Below are 19,622 nucleotides of genomic sequence, written 5' to 3'. Positions count from 1 at the left end.
GCATTCATCAAGACCATATATGCATTTAAATTTCCATAAATGTGTATGTTAGCATCTATTTTATTAATAGATCGGTTTTTAGGTTAGCTTTATCCAAACTGCTAAGCACCATATTTTTAGTATATAATAATAATAAGAAAAAAAAAATACAAATAATGTGTAAAAAACAGGAAATAAACATGGTACCAATTGTTAATATTTTGCATAGCACTTTTTAAATGCATAGATAAAAAGTTCTCTTTCACGCCTACAAGCAATATAAAATTCTGAAACCAGACTACGGTTGCATTCTAGTAAGTGGCCTCATATTATTCCTATTTTATATTCTCTAAATTGTCCCCTGGTGGATTTTACAAATGGTTTTAAGATGCTTAAACTTACATATAGAGCACTAAATGGACAAGCTCCAGTCTGTCTAGCCCATCTTCTCCTTAAACACACTGCTGCTTGTACTCTTCAATTGCAGGCTCAGAATTTGTTAGTTGTTCTTTATACTAGATTGAAGACTTGGGGGAAAGGCAGAGTCTTTCACACACTGGCACCAGCATTTTCGAATAGTCTCCCAATACAGCTACATTTAGCTAACTCTAAGGACTCCTTTAAGAAACAGATAAAAAACTTTTTTGTTCAACCGAGCTTTCTGTTGACTGCTTTTTAAATGATCAATTTCCTTTTATTCTGTTTTATTCCATGTCTTGGTTTTGAATTGCTACTAACTGTACTCGTCTGTTATAGGCCTACTTTTTTATTGTGTCTCTTCCTGCTTCTTTTATTTATTTTATTCTATTTTGTCGCACATCGCTTTGTGACTACATGCCTGTGAAAAGTGCTTCATAAAGAAACTAGAGACTGAGATCATAGCATAGATGTCCTATTTGTACAATTTGGTCAAACCTGTATGTTGGTGCTGTGCTATTGTTTACAAAAAAAATTTGTGTAAAGAAACTAAACTACTTAACAAAACATCCTGATTATAATTTTAATAGCAGAGTTGGGAACTGCCAATTTTACATAAATGTGCCACAATAATGAAGAAGACGACTAACAAAGTTAAGGAAAAACCTAAACTCTTGTCTTCTGCCATGAAAGTGGCATTGTTATTCTGTGGGGTGGGGAGGGGGGGGGGGTACTTTCTGGCAGGTCTGAGGTCCTCGTGTCCAGCTAGAGGGAAGATTCACTGCAAATCAATACCAGGTTGTTCTGAGGGATCACCTTTATTACATGATGAAACATTTCTATCCAGACGGGAGTGTTCTCATCTAGGATGATGGTTAAAGAGTGCGATCTGATATGTCAGTCCAAAATCTCCCACAGGTTTTCAATTGTGTTGAGATGTTGTGACTGCAAAGGTCACAGCATATGAATCACATAATTTCCATAATCATCAAAGGATTCAGAGATCACACACTAAAAGAAAAGCTGAAAGCCGTTATAGAGGTACATGGAGGCCCGAGACCTAGTACGACATTGCTGCTTGGTTTTCCATTGACTTGTCGCCCATCTGTGTATAGCTTTTCTAAAACTATTTGTACTACTGTGATATTGAAAAAAGCCATATTACCATTTAAGGTGAACAGCCCGCCAGGGGAGTATATTCACCAATGGATATATCTCTCTTTGTTGGACCGAACATGGCATGAATAAAGTAATTAATATCTCATTAAGCTTGCTGCAAAGGGAGTATGTTACCGGGGCCCCACAGCAAGGGTGGGACAGCTTTTATTAGCGGTTGTGAAGATGTGGTGTTCCCCAGGTAATAAGAGCAGACAGCTTAACAACGCTGATGGTACTTTTATCACATATGTCCGCATCCCTGCAGAAACAAAGGAACCTGAGAAAAGGCAAGCAGATGTCCTTAGGTTATGCACTCGTGTCTTTAAGTACGAGATGAGAGCGGGCTCTGGCAGTGCGGGCAGAGTTAGAAGGGCTGCGGGGTCCCCCAGGCTAAGCACTAAAGCATAACTTGTGAAGCACAAACTGGCTGGGTTTTACATTATATTAAATGTGGCGCTACTGTAATGCAATTCTATCCACTTCCACGTTTGACTGCATAATTGCTGTCCTCTGAATTGAAATGTTGCAGTTTCAAAGAGGCAGCATTTCAAAGCCATTTAGTCTATATGGCTTGACAGCTTCTGTTGTGCCATCTCTGCTTTCAGCCCGTGCAGCACACTCATATGAAAGGGAATCTTTGCTCATTTAGAAGTCCCATCTTTAAGGAGGGGGGGAAGAAAAAAACATCATCGCGCTACATCAAACTCTATTGTCAAAACGCTGACAACAGACATTTTTAGAATAAAAGCTTTGCTGTGATTCAGGGAGCAGAAATGAGGCATTAAATGATGGACATTGGCAAAAGTGCTTCTTATTGAGTACATGATATCAATCTGATTTTCTCAAGTGAATCATGTTCTCAGCTCTATACCAAATGTTTATGTTTCAGTTACATCCAGAATTCTGCATGTATGAAGTCAGCGCCTTAACACAAGTGTGGTCTCACCATCATAACTCACATTAATTCAGCACACAAAACTGCTCTGATCGTAAAAAAAGAAAAAAAAATCTAATTAAAGGAAAATCAATAGCACTAGAACAAGTCCTTCAACATTTTTTGGGGCTTTATAAATGCTCTGTAGAGCTGAAGTGAAATACAATCTTTTACTCAAACTTTTTTTTTCATTTGTGATAAGCTGCCATCTTTCTTTTCTCTCTACTGTCAAAAGAAATCTTAATAGAAGCCCGATGTCAATAAAGCTTGATCATGATGGATTCAAGAGAGGATCAATCACGTCGGCCTGATTGAGAAAGCACCTGCACTGTCTGCCCTGCATTTGTCATGTCTGATTTAGCTGCCTCCCTGTAGCATACGGATCAATTCTGATTACAGATGTCAAACTCAAAATAACAAACAAAGCTAACTGAAGGTTTGATCAAGCAGATATTTACAGTAAACAGGCCAGCATGAGGCATAATAAGGGTTTCTTTTTATTTCCAGCCGTTCAGATATCCGAATATCTTATTCTTCAATACTATGGGTCTCGCTTTGATATCACCCTGATACTAAATTTGTTTTGTTGTTTTGCAAAGGTGTACGCGCGTCTGCGTGCGTTTGTCTTGATGCTTCCCACATTTTCTTTTGTTTGCATCTCATCATCACATTATCACAAAGTCTATAATAGTTGTTTTTCCAACCTACCGCAGCAGAAATAGCCTTCTTCTTAAAGAGGCATAGAAGCCCATTTCATCCAAGTCATTTCTCAAATGCCAGCTATTCCAATAAGATTTTAGTCTGTCCTAAAATACAGTGCTTGTTGTCAGATAGATATTGACTTGTCAGCAAAAACACTATGTTGTATTAGAGTACTGTTGCCCAACATTAAGCAGCTAATTGCCCTTTTCTGACACCTTCATTATTTCTTAATGGAACTGAAGGTCTGCTGGCCGGATAAAGGTCACATCGATACAGCCTGTGCCCCCTTGATGGGAAGAGAGTGAGATGTTTTGGTGCTGTGACAAAACGATTTCACAAAGTCATTTCTAAAGGGAGAGTTGCTAAAAAACTTGAATTTTAAAGCTATGTGTGGCTTCAAGCACTATATTTAATCTGCATATCAAACATTATATTAACCCAGTAGACTTTGGATGACAGGCTCTGGCAATCATTTTTATTGATACATCTCCGTGTGCTCTACTTTTGCAATAACTGCTGCAACTAGGAGTGAACAGCAACCAAATGAGGACGGGAAGATAGGAGAATTTTATTTGCGTCCCCAGAATCATATTATATATTGCACTGAGCATAATTTGGGCAAAACCCTTTATATATTTAATATTCATTCTTAAAGCACAGAAGACAAGAAATAAAGTAATTGACAAGGGTTGTAGCACAGCCTTGAAATGTTAAAAAGAAGCTGATTCTTCACAGTGGCACCCCAGGAATGATATTACACAACAAATTAGGTAAGCCCTATTCATCCGCATCCCTCAGTAAATACAGGAAGAAAAATGTGATTGAAGCGCAATTTAAAAGCATGCTATATCCTTGAAATGACTTAAATAATCAGAGTCGGAAAATGTGCCCCTATTTGTTCCGATGCTGGTCCAAACACTAATGGAATTTCGCTCAGTGCATTACAAAAACTGGGAAAAGCTGCAAGGGCTTTTAGTGTTATCCAACTCCACGTTTAATTAGTGAAATATCATAACACAATAATACAGGAAGCCTCTTCTCCCAAACCCAATTAAGATTCTATAGTGCACGAATGTTTAATGAAATCTCACCTAACATCCCAATTAACACAATAGGACCACGATATCACGAATACGGTATTTTCTTTAATCATCTGATTGAAAATGATTTTGCAGCAATTTTTAAGCATCAAACACACTGTGCTTGGAGAAAGGAATCAGACGCTGTGGAACATTTCCTGCAAGACAATTTATGGGCTGTCACAGACAAATCCTTAGTGAAATTCTGGCTAACTGAGTCTTTACTGTGAGTATTTCATGCTAACATAGACACTTTAATACAAGAAATCCCACCGGCACCTTCACAGCTGGAGCCAGAGCCACATGCCAGCCGCAAACTACAAGAGAATTGTGGCATGTCTCTAAATAGCAGCGCAAGCTTGGGTGGATGGCACCAAGTACTGTCTGCAACTGGGCATCAACATGATTTGTTTTCCTAATTATGTAGCTTTCCAAACAGCAACAACGAAACACGTAGCGCTGACATTTGATTGCTATGTTGGCAACTTAAAAGGCTATCTAAATATGATATTTTATGTAGTCTGGATTCTTGACAAGCACCAATCCACTTGTTATTATGTGGGCACACTGCATGAGCGTCTTATTAGAGGTGTGCTGCCTCACTGGAATGACTCCCTAATCAGTGGCATATCGCATTAGCACCAGCTCCTTAATGCTGCAATATCACACAACGAGTGACCCTGAAACAATTTTACTGCTCCCACTCACAGCAATATCACCCAAACACAGTTTTCATTGGCAGGATAAACCTGCCATGTTTTTTATTCCACCTAATCATCTGGCTGCAGAATCAATCCATCTCGATCACTGCCTGTTGCGGGTCTTTGAATTCCTCCTCCCCTTCCTCCCTCACACCATCTGTCTCTCTGCTCCCTCCCAACAGCCCTCCTTCAATCATTTTTTCATAACTCCTCTATCTCTCTGGCCTGTCCATCCTCATAAGCTCCCTCTGTCTTTTTCCTCTCCTTTTCTGCTCTCGGCATTAAACATACATTACGTGCGCCGAAAGCTGCATGTAATATGCATCCTGGGCACCAGGACTTCATGATGAGTGGGTGCACAGTGACAATGACAGTGGCCACGCCTGATTCGGAGCAACATGTTGGCCGTCTCAGCTGTTGACCGGCTCATTATCATTTAGAGATACTCGCTGCACAAACTGCAAACACCCACACGGTTTGCTGCTAACTCCTGACAGGAATTAAAATTACGTGAAAGTCAGGAAGAGAGAGACTCTTACTATTATAGTCACTATTATAGAGTGCCAAAGTCTGGGAGCTCTCTCTCTCTCTTGCTCTCAGATGGCTTTTTTTGTTCCCATGGAAGACAATGTTGGTATGTGGTGCTCGTTAGCACGCCCTGTGTCGCTTCTCCACCCCTCACTCATGCCTCTTCTCTCTGTCTATAAAAGTCTGGGACACAATTATCCCCATTTTTTGTTGCTCTCGTTCACTCTCCATCTTTCTCGTTCACTGCGAATGAGTGTCTGGAACACAATTACCCCTGTTCTCCCCCTGTCTTTCTTCCACTTTATCCATCCCTCCCCATTCCCTGTCTCTCTTTCCATCTCTTATGGCTTCAGGAGAAGTCTGTGAAGGGAGCAGCTGCTGAAATATTTATTGATCTGTTTTCCTCAGTTTTATTTATTTCTCCCCCTTCCTTCTTGCTCTCCCTTCCCCTTCGCGCAGACCCGGGAACACCTCCAGCGCCACGAGATGTCAGAGGCAGCAGCGCGGCTGAAAATCCACAACATAAAACCATTATTTAGCATTTGTTGCACCCAGTAGTTTTACCTGTGTAAACAAAATAGGACACGCGAGGGATGAAGGCAAATGCAAGAACAACAGACAGACAGCCGCATCAAGCAGAGCAAGAACAGATTGAGCGGTGAGACACGTGGATCGTTCCACATATTTTTATACCAACATACACTGCAGGGGGCTGTTGATGGGAAAGACCAAGGTGCTGCTCTTTTTTTCCACTTTTTTTTTTGACTGTGTAAAGGAAGTTGTACACAACTGCTGGCTATTGAAGTAGTAGTAGTAGCCATGGCAACAATGCCCGGAGCCATTATAATTGCAATGGGAACGGCGTTAATACTGGACTAAATGGATTCACAGATGAATCTTACGTTATCTCCGCATAATTAAAGGGCTTCTGTGCTATCATACGCCCCCATGGTAAATATCAGCGCAGTTAACCAGGACTTTTGAGGTTATTCCAACAGCGAGCAATTCAGCAGTCGTTTGAAACTAATGTTTTTCTCCAGCCTTCTGTTGTAGCACAAATGATTAAACTTTCACACACACACAAAATGGGACATGAACACACCGAGGCACAAAAACGCACACAAAGCTAAGTCCCATCGCCAGACATGGCCTGCATTAGTGCCTAAGCCTTTTCCATTGATTTGCCGGCGAGCTCCTTGTCTTTTGGTAATGAGGACAGGGAGAAAAGCGGGACCCTCGTCCCTCCCGGCTCCCTGAGGACAAGCCGCCTGCACTAATCTGAATTGTGTTTCCAGTGACACTAACTCTGTGGCACAAAAAAAGACTAGAAGGAAGCGGAATAGAGGCAAGAAAATCACAAGCTATTCTCTTTCTCTGTTTCCAACAGTATTCATTCCTCCTAAATGTATAACATCTCCACATAACCAAACAAGAAAATATCTGTTTCGTGTTTCTCCTTTTCCCTGCAGATAGCTAAATCTGCACTGTGGACTGAAGTCTCGTGGCCCAAATGGAAGAAATTTGCACTGTTCAGAGACTTATTTGATTTCTCTATGTGAATGCTATTGAGAAGAACATTGAGAGTTATTAATAGACACACTGATGTATATGAAAAGATGTCACGTTTTCACTGGCTTTCCATTGATTTTACTGCTAACACCTTTAGTGGGAAAATTGCTGAAATTCATCTTCCCAATGGCCCGAGTAAAGGGACTATTCCACGGTGTGTGCACACATATGTTCAATAGTCCATATGTCCCTCTGTGGGCACAAGTCCACATGAATACGCAAGCCACTGCTTACTACTGCTTATACACCCACTCAGCTACCTTTTGAATGATCCTTCACTTGGAATAAATAAAACATAAGGATTCATAACACTGAGAAACCAACAATAAAGTTCATATTCAGGCTGGGAGTGGGAGAAGAGGAAGATGAGGGGAGGTTGTAACAAAATGAATTACAGTGGTAATTTTAGTCTGTATAACCACGTGTCCCAGGTTGAAAGCAGTCTGGTTACTTTCCATTACGCTGAACTCCATATCCTATATTTTAACTATAAATATAAGTGTAAACAAACCTCGCAGTAATTATTATTTATAACACTGACATCACATGTAATTGCCAATCCTGCCAAACCAATATGTGAGGCCCATGAAAGTGTTAATCATGACCGACAGGAACAATCTCAAGGGCAGTAAGGTGATGCTGAACCCAACTACCAACCACACCAGTACTCTAGGTAACCATCCTCAAAGGACTTGAACCCATGACCTCAGATAGCTTCAAACTCTATGAGACGCAGATTTCAGCTTCAGCACGACAGATCAAACGGTCATTGCTTGAGGGGTTATTCATCCCTGATAAACTAATTGGATATGCTGGAAAACGGCTGGAAAACCTCACACAGTAAGGCAACAAGAACCAACACAGCAGAAGTCATTTTCTGTTTTGGTCTTTTGGTCATTTAATACTATTGCTACCGCAACTGCACTTTTAATCTGTTTTATGCACCCAACAATCAACTTTGGAGTGTTCTGTTCTTGTATGCCGGAAGCAGAGGCTCCCTACTGCAGACAATAAAGATTAAAATGAACTGGTTGCATTTTACAGTCCCTGAGATGCATCCTTAAAACCTTGATTCAATACAAATACTGCTAGTGGTTGCCATGAATCATAACTCATTGTGCTGCATTCACAATTCAAGTAAAGTTACAATAGCCATTTCATTTCTGGTGGTAGTATTTAATTTAGACAATTCAAGTGATTTCACACTGTCTTAAGTCAGAAGTAATAACATTTGGTACATTTGCAAAATTCTTCTTGTACTTTAAGACTGGAAAAATCTCAACTTTATTCTCCCCTCTATTCCACTTTTTTAATATGAGGTTTGAAAAAAAGCAAAGCAACAAACAGGGGCAACTCCTGATTCGGTATCTTGCCCAGGGATACTTTAATGTGCAGACTGAAGGAGCCAGGGAGCAAACATCTGACCCTCCAAATGGTAGACGCCCCACTCTACCTCTTGAGCCACAGCCGCCCCAGTCACAGCTGAGTGTTCTTTAGGTCTGATCTGCTTCACTACATGTGAGGAAATTATTCCGTTTATGACGCTCAATGCTCTGCACTAAAGTCGACCACACAACATCGAGCAAAATAAAAAAGCAAAACCTTCAGGGAAAATATTCAGACCACAGGCCCTCTCAAGGCTGGTTATACCTCCAACCTTAGTCCCCAAAGCTCTTCAGCCCAAATCCAGGCCCTCTTACTCCAACATTTGCAGATACATAAAACCTGCCAAAATGGCAAACCATTTGTAAGCCAAACATGGAGAACAACAGCACAGAGAGACCGTGGATTTCAAAGGGAGGGAGAAAAAGCAGAGACCCCTCCAGAATAGGAGCACTAGGCATCTGTTGATGCTGGCATCTCCCTTCTCTTCATCTCCAAGCCAAGACTGGTGATCCAGTTGAATGTGTGTGTGTGTGTGCGTGTGTGTGTGTGTGTGTGTGTGTGTGTGTGTGTGTGTGTGTGTGTGTGAGAGAGAGAGAGAGAGAGAGAGAGAGAGAGAGAGAGAGAGAGAGAGAGAGAGAGAGAGGGAGAGGAGACAGGGAAGAAGGAGGTGCTTACGTGCTAACATGTGCAATGTGCATTGACCCCACTTGGCCCCCATATGTTGCTGAAACAATAAGGATGGCGGGCTACAAAGCGACCCCACTTGTTTTCACCTGTGTTCCTGCCCTGCACACTTCCTCTTACAACGACCTCTATCATGTTGGTGGGAAAATCCATCTGTTGGGCTATTTAAACGTTAGTAACTTACTATGTTTTGTATTCAGTATATTGTCAAAGTTGAATTTCTTGCAATGGAGCCGATCCATGTCTGTAAGGTAGAACTCTTTTAACATCCAAATACAGCATTAACATAATATCCTTTGAAATAACCTTAAATGTCCTCTGCTGTGACCTTTAAGCTGGAGCAATTTCTCTTGTCATCTTCACTTTTCACTGAATCAGCGAGGCTGTTATTCTCATTATTAGATATTTCAGGTTTCTGTCATAACAGAAATCATCTGAACAGAGGGTAAATTGTTTAATTTTGTGTGGAGGTGTGTGGAGATCGACTCCAGCCTTAATCTTTCATCACTGGCCTGGTTCACTGATGAAACAGTTTTGGAGTAATTGCAGGCAGCTTTTGTGCAAGAAATATGCAGGTATTTTACTGCACATATGAGTGGCCATCCACCATTCTAGCCTAATGGTACTCATGCATTTTAAGAAAAAAGAGAAAATTAATGAGGAAGAGAAAGATATGATGTCAAGCCAGGGTCTGGCTGCAACACCCATGGAGAGGTTTGTGCATTCACACGCCAAGCCAGTAGGAAACCATTGAATAGCCTAATGGTGTTATGCAGCACAGAAAAGACCTTTGTTGACCTGGTTGGTATGGCACTGTGAAGTACAATGCCGCTCTCTTAAAAATATTGGTCATTCATGATATGAATGACTAAATGAGTATTAATAAGGGGATGAAATATCTCCAGAGGAAGAAATGTCTTCAAATGAATAACATACCGTAAAAGCCGTACAACCATTTAGAGATTTTCATCTTGTACATCATTAAACAGGAAATAAAAACTCACAGGAAATAACAAATCTACTAAACAGTTTTGGTTAACCATTTAAACCACGCACACGACACTTGCTTGAATGTCAGGGGCACAGATTCAAAAGATTATTCCACTGCTGCATGATTTATCAACCAGGGAACGGTGCCCTTTTAACAGTCTTGTTCTTCCTTTATAATGCATGCTCTTTACCTCAAAAGATGGACACACTGTGGACCTACAGAAACTCATAGGAGCAGGCAGGAACTCTCTCCAAGACGAATCTGGTGTGCACAATTCCCATCAATACTCAATCATTCCGCAACTGTGGCTTAAATTATCGGTCACACCTTCACATCACAAAACCCATGGGTCCAAACGCAAACGGCTTAAAACTGAAACGAGACTCAATGGGATTGCAGGGCTCGTTTTGTGAGGTGCTGAGCCTATTGTGTTTGTGTGCTGTGTACATCCTGCAGGGCAGTCCGTCTGCTCGCTGCCTGGTGTGGAGAAGGGGCTTGCTGTGTCAAGCCAACCATGACCAGTTGGGCTCTCCTGCCCACAAGGAGCCCAGGCGAAGGGGGCTTGGGCCCGTCTGCATCTGCAGGTTGTTAACCTCACATCTTATTGCACTGACACATCAATTATTGTTATTAAGGGCCAGAGTAATTTATTTATATACTGATTTCCCACAGGACTAAGGCAGGACTAATTGAGCCAGGTGTGTATATTTGTGTGCTCATGTGTATGTGCGTGTTTGTGTGTGTTTTTTCCATGATGGATGGGCAGGGGGAAATTACAGTGCATGGTGAGAATCCGCTGCACAGGTTAATATATGGTGGGACATCCCATAGCATGGAGAGATTATTAGAGGAAGATATTAGAAGACTTTTGAAAATCAGCACTCAAGTCTGTGTTCCTCATAATAAAGAAGCCTAAATACCCTCCACATCATGTGGGCTGTGAAAGTTATCTGAGGACTAAACAGTTTTAAGTGGAGGAATTTCAGAGGAGATGAATGAAGTGTGTTTGTCTCTTTTGTAGAGCTGTTGGGAGGATGTTTTATAGCAGTAATAAAACAGGGAATTAAAGCTTGACTACCCAGCGAGCGCATATTGGAAACCCTAAGCCTTCCCAACTGTCCATCCTTCAACATGTAGCCTTCTGTGTCTCTCGGCCTTGGTTTTGAAGTGAGAGAACAAAACACAGGCTATCTCCCGAGTCTCTGCATTGCTACTACCCTTACTCACGTTAACTTCACAACCCCCACCCGCACTGATGCTGCGTCGTGCGCGCGGGGGCAGTCCATGCCACGTAAAGGAATGTTAACAGAAGACCGCGGATGCGAGTCAATTCTTTCCGTAGTAAACATCTTAATATGCATCACTCGTGCTTATACACTCAACCACGAGGTTGGCTTAGAGATGAACCTGGCGCTGCGCTCACGTGTACGCGCATACTGGTGTGCGCCCGCACAAAAACACACACAGCATTTCTCTACATCTCCGTGTGTAAGCAAATAGAAGGCTGGAGCGTAGTACACGGCAGACACGCGTGATTCACAAGCAGGTAGAACACCCCCCTCCTCATCATCGTCATTAGTATTCACCTCCACAACCGCTTTTCAGAAAATGAAAGATGCATGCGTAGAGGCGCAGCAGCACAGAACCGTCAGCACATCAATAAAGTAGCTCATAAGGAACTTACCTTTAGACAGCAGAACCAGAATCAGAGCAGCAAACACGTTCCGCAAGAGGGGGCAGCCCATGATGGAGTTCTGATTGATTTTATGCTTGTTTTTTTTTTTCCCTTTTTTGCAGCCAAATGTCTCGGTATTCCTCCCTTAGGGTGCAGTTGCGGGAAATCTGATTAAATATATATAAATATATATATATTAAAACAAAGACCCAGTGAACGAGTGTCAACAGTAATAGTCCAAACGCTTCTACATGTGAGTGGATGAAAACATCAGTCTTGACTTTTCCTTTTGGTGACTCCCGTTGGAGAGAGAGGGGTGGGTAGGGCTGTTTATCTTCTTCGGAGCAGAATCCCTCAACCAGAAAAAAAAATACAGCAGAAAGAACAAATATCCCAGACACTTGATTGGCTTTTTAGTTCACTGAAGGACAGAAAAAATATTTCAGAAAATGCATGAGAAGAAAGGTTAAAATGTAAACTGTCCAATGACCAGATATAAATTTGTTTTTGGCACAGAGCGGGATGGGGTCTGTGTGCGTCCTGGCCAAAAATTAGCCTTCTCCGTATGTCTCTGTTGGTATGCAGCGCGTCTCCTCGCTCCGCACTCAGCGCGTCGCAGGCAGCAGCACTGAATGCGAGACTCACGAAAAGAAAAGAGCCTGACTGACAGTTAGCAGAAAACCCCTTCTTCCAATCACCGATCCCGAAGCAGGAGGCGGGATTTACGATTGCGCCGATGTCCCGCTCAGAGAGGCCGACCAAGGACCTGCACAGGCCAATCGAAGCCGTGCGGTGGGCGGGCACAGCGAGAGGCAAAGCACGGCGCGGTGATAATGCAATGTGATTTATAGCCGGTTTGGTGATGCTGCAGTACTCAGAGAAAACAGTCCAGAGGGCGGACACGCAGGCGTTTTAACTACAGGGGAACACAGGTGAAGGCTAAGGGACAGGTGAAGCCACATCGGCTCTGCTGGTAGGCTTTGTACATGATGTATGAAAACGAAATGAGGGAGAATGACAGGCTATCTTGTCGTGGGAATATATTGCCCAGTTGATGTAAATATATGTCAGGGGATACAGAAAATGGTGAAGTTTGTGAAGAGCACGAGAAAACCGCACACTTTAAAGTTTTGCGCTGGACTGATTGATGTCTGTGGCGCTGCAGAAAATTCCCCATCTGATTACGCTCCTGACTTAATGGTAGGCAACATAAACCCATTTAGAGAGACACTTTATATTTATGCAGGAGTCCTAATGAGCCATTTGTAAACATGTTAGTGTCTGTGCTGCATCTGGTACTAAAAGCGGAAAAAGCAGTTGCCTATTGTAAAGATCTAAAGGGCCATTCACACTGTGAGTTAATCATCTTGCTTTAAAGCTAAAAAGGAGACACAGATAGGCAGCTATGAATCTCAGAAAACTTTGATAACATTTTTTTTTGCATACTTTCCCAACATTTGGCAATTCACTACAGTCATATTGCATCACATCGGCTGGCCTTTTCAGTTACCGGTAGTAACATACAGCTTATTCAGTGCCCTGGAGTACATTCTTTTTTTGCAGAATTGATCACATCCTTGAGACTATTATTTTCATATTAGCTGATTAACTGTTCCATTTGTTTCTTTATTCCCAGGATAACCAATTAATGCTTTATTACCCCTAAGTGCATAAGTAATAAAGCTTTGCTTGGTGATTTATAATCGAGAGTTAGAATAAATACAGCTGGGGATAAATGGACTACATATCTCCCTCAGATGAAAGATGGAGGAAGGTGAACGGACAAGCACTAAGAAAACTCTGATTAATGAATCAGCTAATCAAAGCTCAGCATTAGTTATGTATAGAGGGTGAATTGATTATAAATAGTATTCTATATTAATTAGATCTTATAAAGTAGAGTGAATCAGGAGCCAATAATGTTTATAATATTAACCATTGGCTACTGTTTTAAAATCCTACTGTCTGATTTCATTATTTGTGATGAAGAAAACGATCCGACAGAGACATACAATCAATACAAGTCCTCTTTTTATTTTGCCAAAGGTATAAAGATCACAGGAGCACCAGCATAAAGACAACAGGTCTTTCCAGAAGTCTTTCTGTGTGAGTTAAATGTTCTGCCTGTGCCTGCCTGGGTTTCCTTCTACATTAAAGAGACCTTCATGCGGGGTTAATTGGTGTTTCTAAATTGCCCATAGGTTTAGATGTGAAACAAAGCACTTAAGTGTATAGAGCGAAGCACTGTGTAGATTGCTTATAGCGTGAAGTGCTTTGAGTGGTCAGTAACGCTACAAAAGAGCTTGATAAATGCCGTCTAGGTCTGGTCTTTGGCCTGAATTATGTTATTTTTTTATTTTTAAAAAGGGCTTATATTGCTATTGTTTGCACAAAACAACTCAGCCAAGCACAGCATGGTATACTGTTCCTCTAATCAGCATATCCTCCTCCTGCTCTTCACTTGGACGTTCAGTAAATGCCGCAGGACAGCCATTTTACGGCGTCCACATTAGCATAGAAGGATTGGCTCTGTGTGACGCTAAAAACTCTGATCCAAACAAGAGATACAGTATTTGCACTTGGGAAGCTTCATTAATGGTATTCATGATTGCAATCAGTAATTCAACTGAGTTCCTGTGTACTCACAAATATTGTTTATAGACCTGTCACAAATTGCAGTTTGTTTGTACTCTGTTGTTCCAAGTTTTGCGATAAAAGTAGAAACACCTGAGAAAATGTTGACATAAATTTGCATTTTGACGCAGACTTTACACAGCCAATTACCCTCAGACCTCGTCAGCTCCCATCAAACTGCATGACACCTTGAGCACAGTGTAAGCAGGAAAGCGGAGCTGAGCCAGAGGAATATTTCTTAATTTTTACAAAGAGTGACATGCATCATCATATGGAAATTTCTGCTTCCTCCCACGATGAAAAAGTGAGGCCAAAGTATGGCAAGTTACTAGATATTCTTGCTGAGCACTAGAAGCCTGTGAATCAGTGGAAACATCATTTGTCCCATTTTGTTTTTAGGTTTCTTTATTTTTTTCCTCAAAATTACACAAGTTAGCTTTGCAAATTGTGGGCTGTAAGTGAAATAAAAACATGAGTCAGAAGGACACACAGGAAGTGGGTTAACAAGTGTTACACTGCACATATAAATTTATCAGTAGGCTTTTTAAAAAAATTGTCAAGGCTGCAGTCTTACAATGAAACAGCACAAGCAATATAGCATAAACCCACCTCTACCCAGCAGGACCTCAAGTGACATCGATGGGAAGTCAAAGAAAATCAAAGCTCCCAAAAATATAAATACAAAAACATAAATTAATACACAAGTATAAAAAAATCACGATGAAAAGAAAACAACAGTAGAGGATGGATGTTCGGTGAAATATAAATCTATGTTTTTAGTGTACTTGCTACATATAAACAACTGAAAAACTGTACACAATCACCTAGTGTTTATGGCATGTGATGATAAAGCAGCACGAGCCCGACCATCATTTTCTCCTATTGTGTGCTTCATCTTTTGAGAGGTGCCAATTTGAGCACACGGCAGATATTTCATGTTGGAGCTACAAAGATAAATAATCATTTATTGAATAGGGGTTCTCTTATCATTTGAGGGTGAAATATACAGGAATGAATTAAAGAGCGTTATTATCTCGTCATAGGTTCTGATTATTCACTTTAGAGTCATTATGGCTGTTAAGCCTGGTTTGATGTTTTCTATTTTATTAAATATTATTATTATTATTTTTTATCTGAAGGCATTAATGGTCCAGTGTCTGGTTTTAGTCCCACGGAGGGCGAAACTGCAGAGAAGAACACAAGCAATCATATTAATTCTGCATCAGTGTGCAGCGTTGAGAAGTGAGCTGGGATTGAGGGCTCCTGCAGACTTGGAGAGGCTGCACTAAACAAGGGCTCAATAAGACCCCTTTTCATCTCAAACTGTGTTGATGGAGGGCACATGTTTGTGATGAACGAGTAGAAAATGGAATAGGAAACAAAATCAACATAATAGCACGAAAAGATAAGTACATAATACAACTTGCAAAGTACATGTTTAAGGTCAGGAATGAGCATGAGCGTGCACTTCAGCAGTAATTATAAATATTGGCTGAAGGCAAAGTAATGCAAAAGACTGGTTGAGGCGAAGTGGCTGCGCGGGGCTGCTTAAAGAGGAACTGGGCACCTTTGTTAGAAAAAGAAATTTGTAATATACTAGCAGAATGAAAAGACCTTCTTACTGACAGTGCAGCAGGAGACACTGCCGAGGAGAAAGACCTCATCTTGTTCCAAAGTAACACTAATTAGAGTAGTCATATCAGAGCTCTGACCTTTAGTAGATTTTCTGTTTTTAGCTTCAGTCTTTAATTTCTCTGTAAGTGAAGGTTCTTTTAGCCACAGTAACCAATTACTGCAACTAACTTTTGTCTTAATAATCCAATTCTCACTGCAAAAATGTTACACTATCACCATTCCCATGTTTTGTGACTTCAGTGAGTGACCATTATCTTGTAGTTCTTCTTGTACTTGGCTAACAAGCGCCACGGTGCTGTCGCGGTGCAATTAAACAGAGCTAGCATGCTTCTTTGATTCTTTCCTGGCTTTCTTGTGGCAAACTGTTAGAGTCACTGTGTTTTGTTTTTTGGGTTTTTTGCTCAGTATAACTGATGTACGAAGCGGGTCATGATGCATGGCTGAGTATGAATGGCCACAGTGGGATTGAGTGCATCATTACTCAACAGGAGGAGGAACATTGAAGTTAGTTTGATGGATTATAACTTTAAAACACGTTGGTGTATGATGCATTGTAGCATGGCCAGGTTTGTCTGTGCTCAAATGTGCAGTGTATGCCTGACTCTATGCACCTATCACCCACAGGCAGAGTCACTCAGACAATGTTAGTGCCTAGGCTGGAATGACAGTAATTTCACACCCAATTACAAAGCAGACCCATACTATAATGTCAAATGTTAGCACCTTGACTGTAAGGACAAACACAGAAGGACACGTCGCCAAGCTTGTCTGGAGAGAGTGGGGCAGTTTATGCAAACATGTCTGACTTGGAGTATGTCTGGCTGGGGAAACCTGTCCCTGAAGTGTCTGTTTTAAAGCTACCAGTTGGGCTGAGATGCCCCACCAGCCTGTTTAATATGGTAATGTGTGGAGATGCGGGCACAGGCACATTTTCCTTCTTTCTCTTTGCTCCATCTTTAAGCCCCCCACATTAATTGGCATGGCAGAGGCATCAGTCGCTTGGTTGTAATCACTGTCCCTCTGAGAACCCCACAGAGAAGGATTGAAGGGAAGCGGGACACAGGCAGAGCGAGTGAGAGTCTTTGGTCTTGAAAGGCTTGTCCCCTGAATTATGTCATCCCAAGAGGTGCAAGGAAGCATACAGACAGGGAGGGGAAAAGCAAGAAAGGATGATATGGAACATGGAGGGATAAGAAAGAAAGAAGCTGAAGAGGAATTATGATATGAGCTCCCTGTTGCCAGGAAAATGGAGGACTGCAGATGGAAGAAGGCAAGAATGGGGAAGAAGTAGGAGATTCATATGGGGGATTACGGACGAAGATTGATAGCTGGATCTGTGGGACTAGGTGTGGTGGGAGGTGTGTGTGTGTGTGTGTGGAGGGGGTGTTAGGATATTTGATTGATGTGAAAAAGATGAGATGGAAAAAGCTGGGAGTGGTAGGTCAGAAGAAGACGAGAGAGGTCGAGTGACGTTAACACTTCGCCTGTCATTTAATTGGTTTTCATCCTGTGCAAACTTTTAAAATTGAGAAAAAATGTTGGGATAGATTTTAATTTTAAAAAAGGGATTCTTTAACCAGAACCTGCTAATTTAGTTCATTTCCACTGCTGACACAACCTTTGCTGCTAGAGCCTCACTAGTTAACGTTATAACATCCTTTTTAAGCACGCAATTGTTTTTATTGCCGATTGCTGCTGCCACAACGTTCCATGCTTGCAAAGTACCTTGAAATAGAGAAAGTGCATTAGAATCTGAAGAGAAGATGACAAAGAAAAGCTCGACAAGAGAAAAGAGGAACAAAAAATGTTTAACGGAAGGAAAAAAATAAGAAGTGAATAGAGGGAGACTAAAAGTTTCTCCCTTTGAAAGTCAAATTGAAAGGATCTTACCCCTGCTAATGATGAGTGTCTGGGCAAGTGTGTGTGGGCATACATGGGCATATATACATGGATGTGTTTCCTCATAGGCATGGAGTAATAGTAATAATAAATGGCAAAACAAGGCACAGGAAGAGTCACCTTTTGAGAACGGAGCCCGAGCGCGTCAGAGAGTTCGGCCTTGAAACCAGATGAAAGCGTCGAGCCGAGTCATAATAGATGATGGAATTTAATCATGTCTGCTGCTTAACACTCTCTCCTTCTTTTGCGCTCACTCTGTTTCATGGCTTTTAAAATGCAACTGCTATTTTTCATTCGTTTTAAGATAAGATAAGATAAGATAAGATAAGATAACCTTTATTAGTCCCACACGTGGGAAATTTGTTTTGTCACAGCAGGAAGTGGACAGTGCAAAAGTTATGACGCAAAAATTAGAATACAATAAGAATAAATACAGTACACAGCTGTACAGAATAGAATAAAATAATATACTATATACAGTAGAATAAAATAGAATAAAAATATACAATAAGATAAAAATAGAATACGAATGCTATATACAACTGAGTAAAAATACAACGATGCCAGAAAAGATTATTGCACTTAGTGTTATTGCACATGTGTGGATGTGTGTGTTTGTTCAGTTAAAGTCTTTGTTGTGGAGTCTGACAGCAGTGGGGAGGAAAGACCTGCGAAATCTCTCCGTCCCACACCGTGGGTGCCGCAGTCTCCCACTGAAGGAGCTGCTCAGTGCTTAATTCTCCACTCTATCAAATTTTTCCATCATCGCAGCATTCTTACTTTCTAGATCCAAGTCACTGGTGTTATTGAAGTATAATGACAAAAAAACATCAGCATAATTACTTTATTAGAGAAGACTGATGTCAGAACGGCCAGTCATGTTTCATGTCACATCATTGCCTTAGTTAGCGTCCGCTGTTTGCCTTGTGGCCTTGAGGAGGCTTTTGATGCTGAGCGCTGTTAATTTTCCTCTCTCTGAGAACAAGTTCTGCCCCTCACTCCGCAAACGATCCCCTTCTAATTAAAAAAACAGAAGATGAAAATCTTAATGATAGCTCTTAAAGAGCATTCCTTAAGCCATTAATCACCTACATATCCTATAGATCTGGGTAGCAAAAAGCAGAACATTTAGCAGTGGCAAAAACAAAACAGTTTGCTTCATTATCATCAAGAGTACTTTTGTATCCATTTCTATCCATAATTGTTGTACTTAAAGCAGCAACTCATTAATCAATGATAAATCTGTTAGGATTACTGAACTCTGACTCAGCAATAAAGGCGCTGCAGACAGGTCTATAAAAGCACTTCAGTCTGGTGAAAATGTTAGAAAAGATAGGTCCACACTGTGAAACACTTTGTTCAGAGCATGAATTGTTGGTCTCGTTCCAACAGAAATGTGGCATTGATGAATAACAGGTTTCTGAAGGTAGGTATCTATCAAGCATAACCACGCCAAGTGGCACAGTTTTAAGCTTTGAGCATGTCTGCTTATATCATCTTAGCCACTCATGAGTTCTCTAATGGATTCTCTGCCCTGGTAGTCTTGGTCGCTCGGTCTCTTTTATTCTTTTCTCCTTTAACCACACTAAAGCACCTTTCTCCCCCCCCCCCCCCCAGTTGTTGTCTCACTTTCTTTCTTTTTTTATCCCGT

General features: G+C 41.2%; 1 protein-coding gene across 1 annotated transcript in view; it reads right to left on the bottom strand.

Moving 5' to 3' along the window:
* The window catches only part of iglon5 (IgLON family member 5), a 112,516-nt gene extending 100,086 nt beyond the window's left edge, over positions 1–12,430 (bottom strand). The window contains exon 1 of the mRNA XM_085291396.1: positions 11,813–12,430. Within this exon, the coding sequence (XP_085147522.1) occupies positions 11,813–11,873 (61 nt within the window). The 5' untranslated portion in view covers positions 11,874–12,430. The remainder of the gene's footprint in view (positions 1–11,812) is intronic.
* Positions 12,431–19,622: the final 7,192 nt, after the last annotated feature.

This window comes from Mchenga conophoros, linkage group LG11, assembly GCF_057382185.1.
Source record: "Mchenga conophoros isolate Kocher_MC1m ecotype Shallow Benthic linkage group LG11, M_conophoros_male_GT1.1, whole genome shotgun sequence".
Taxonomy (NCBI): domain Eukaryota; kingdom Metazoa; phylum Chordata; class Actinopteri; order Cichliformes; family Cichlidae; genus Mchenga; species Mchenga conophoros.
This window is presented reverse-complemented; position numbering and strand designations above follow the sequence as displayed.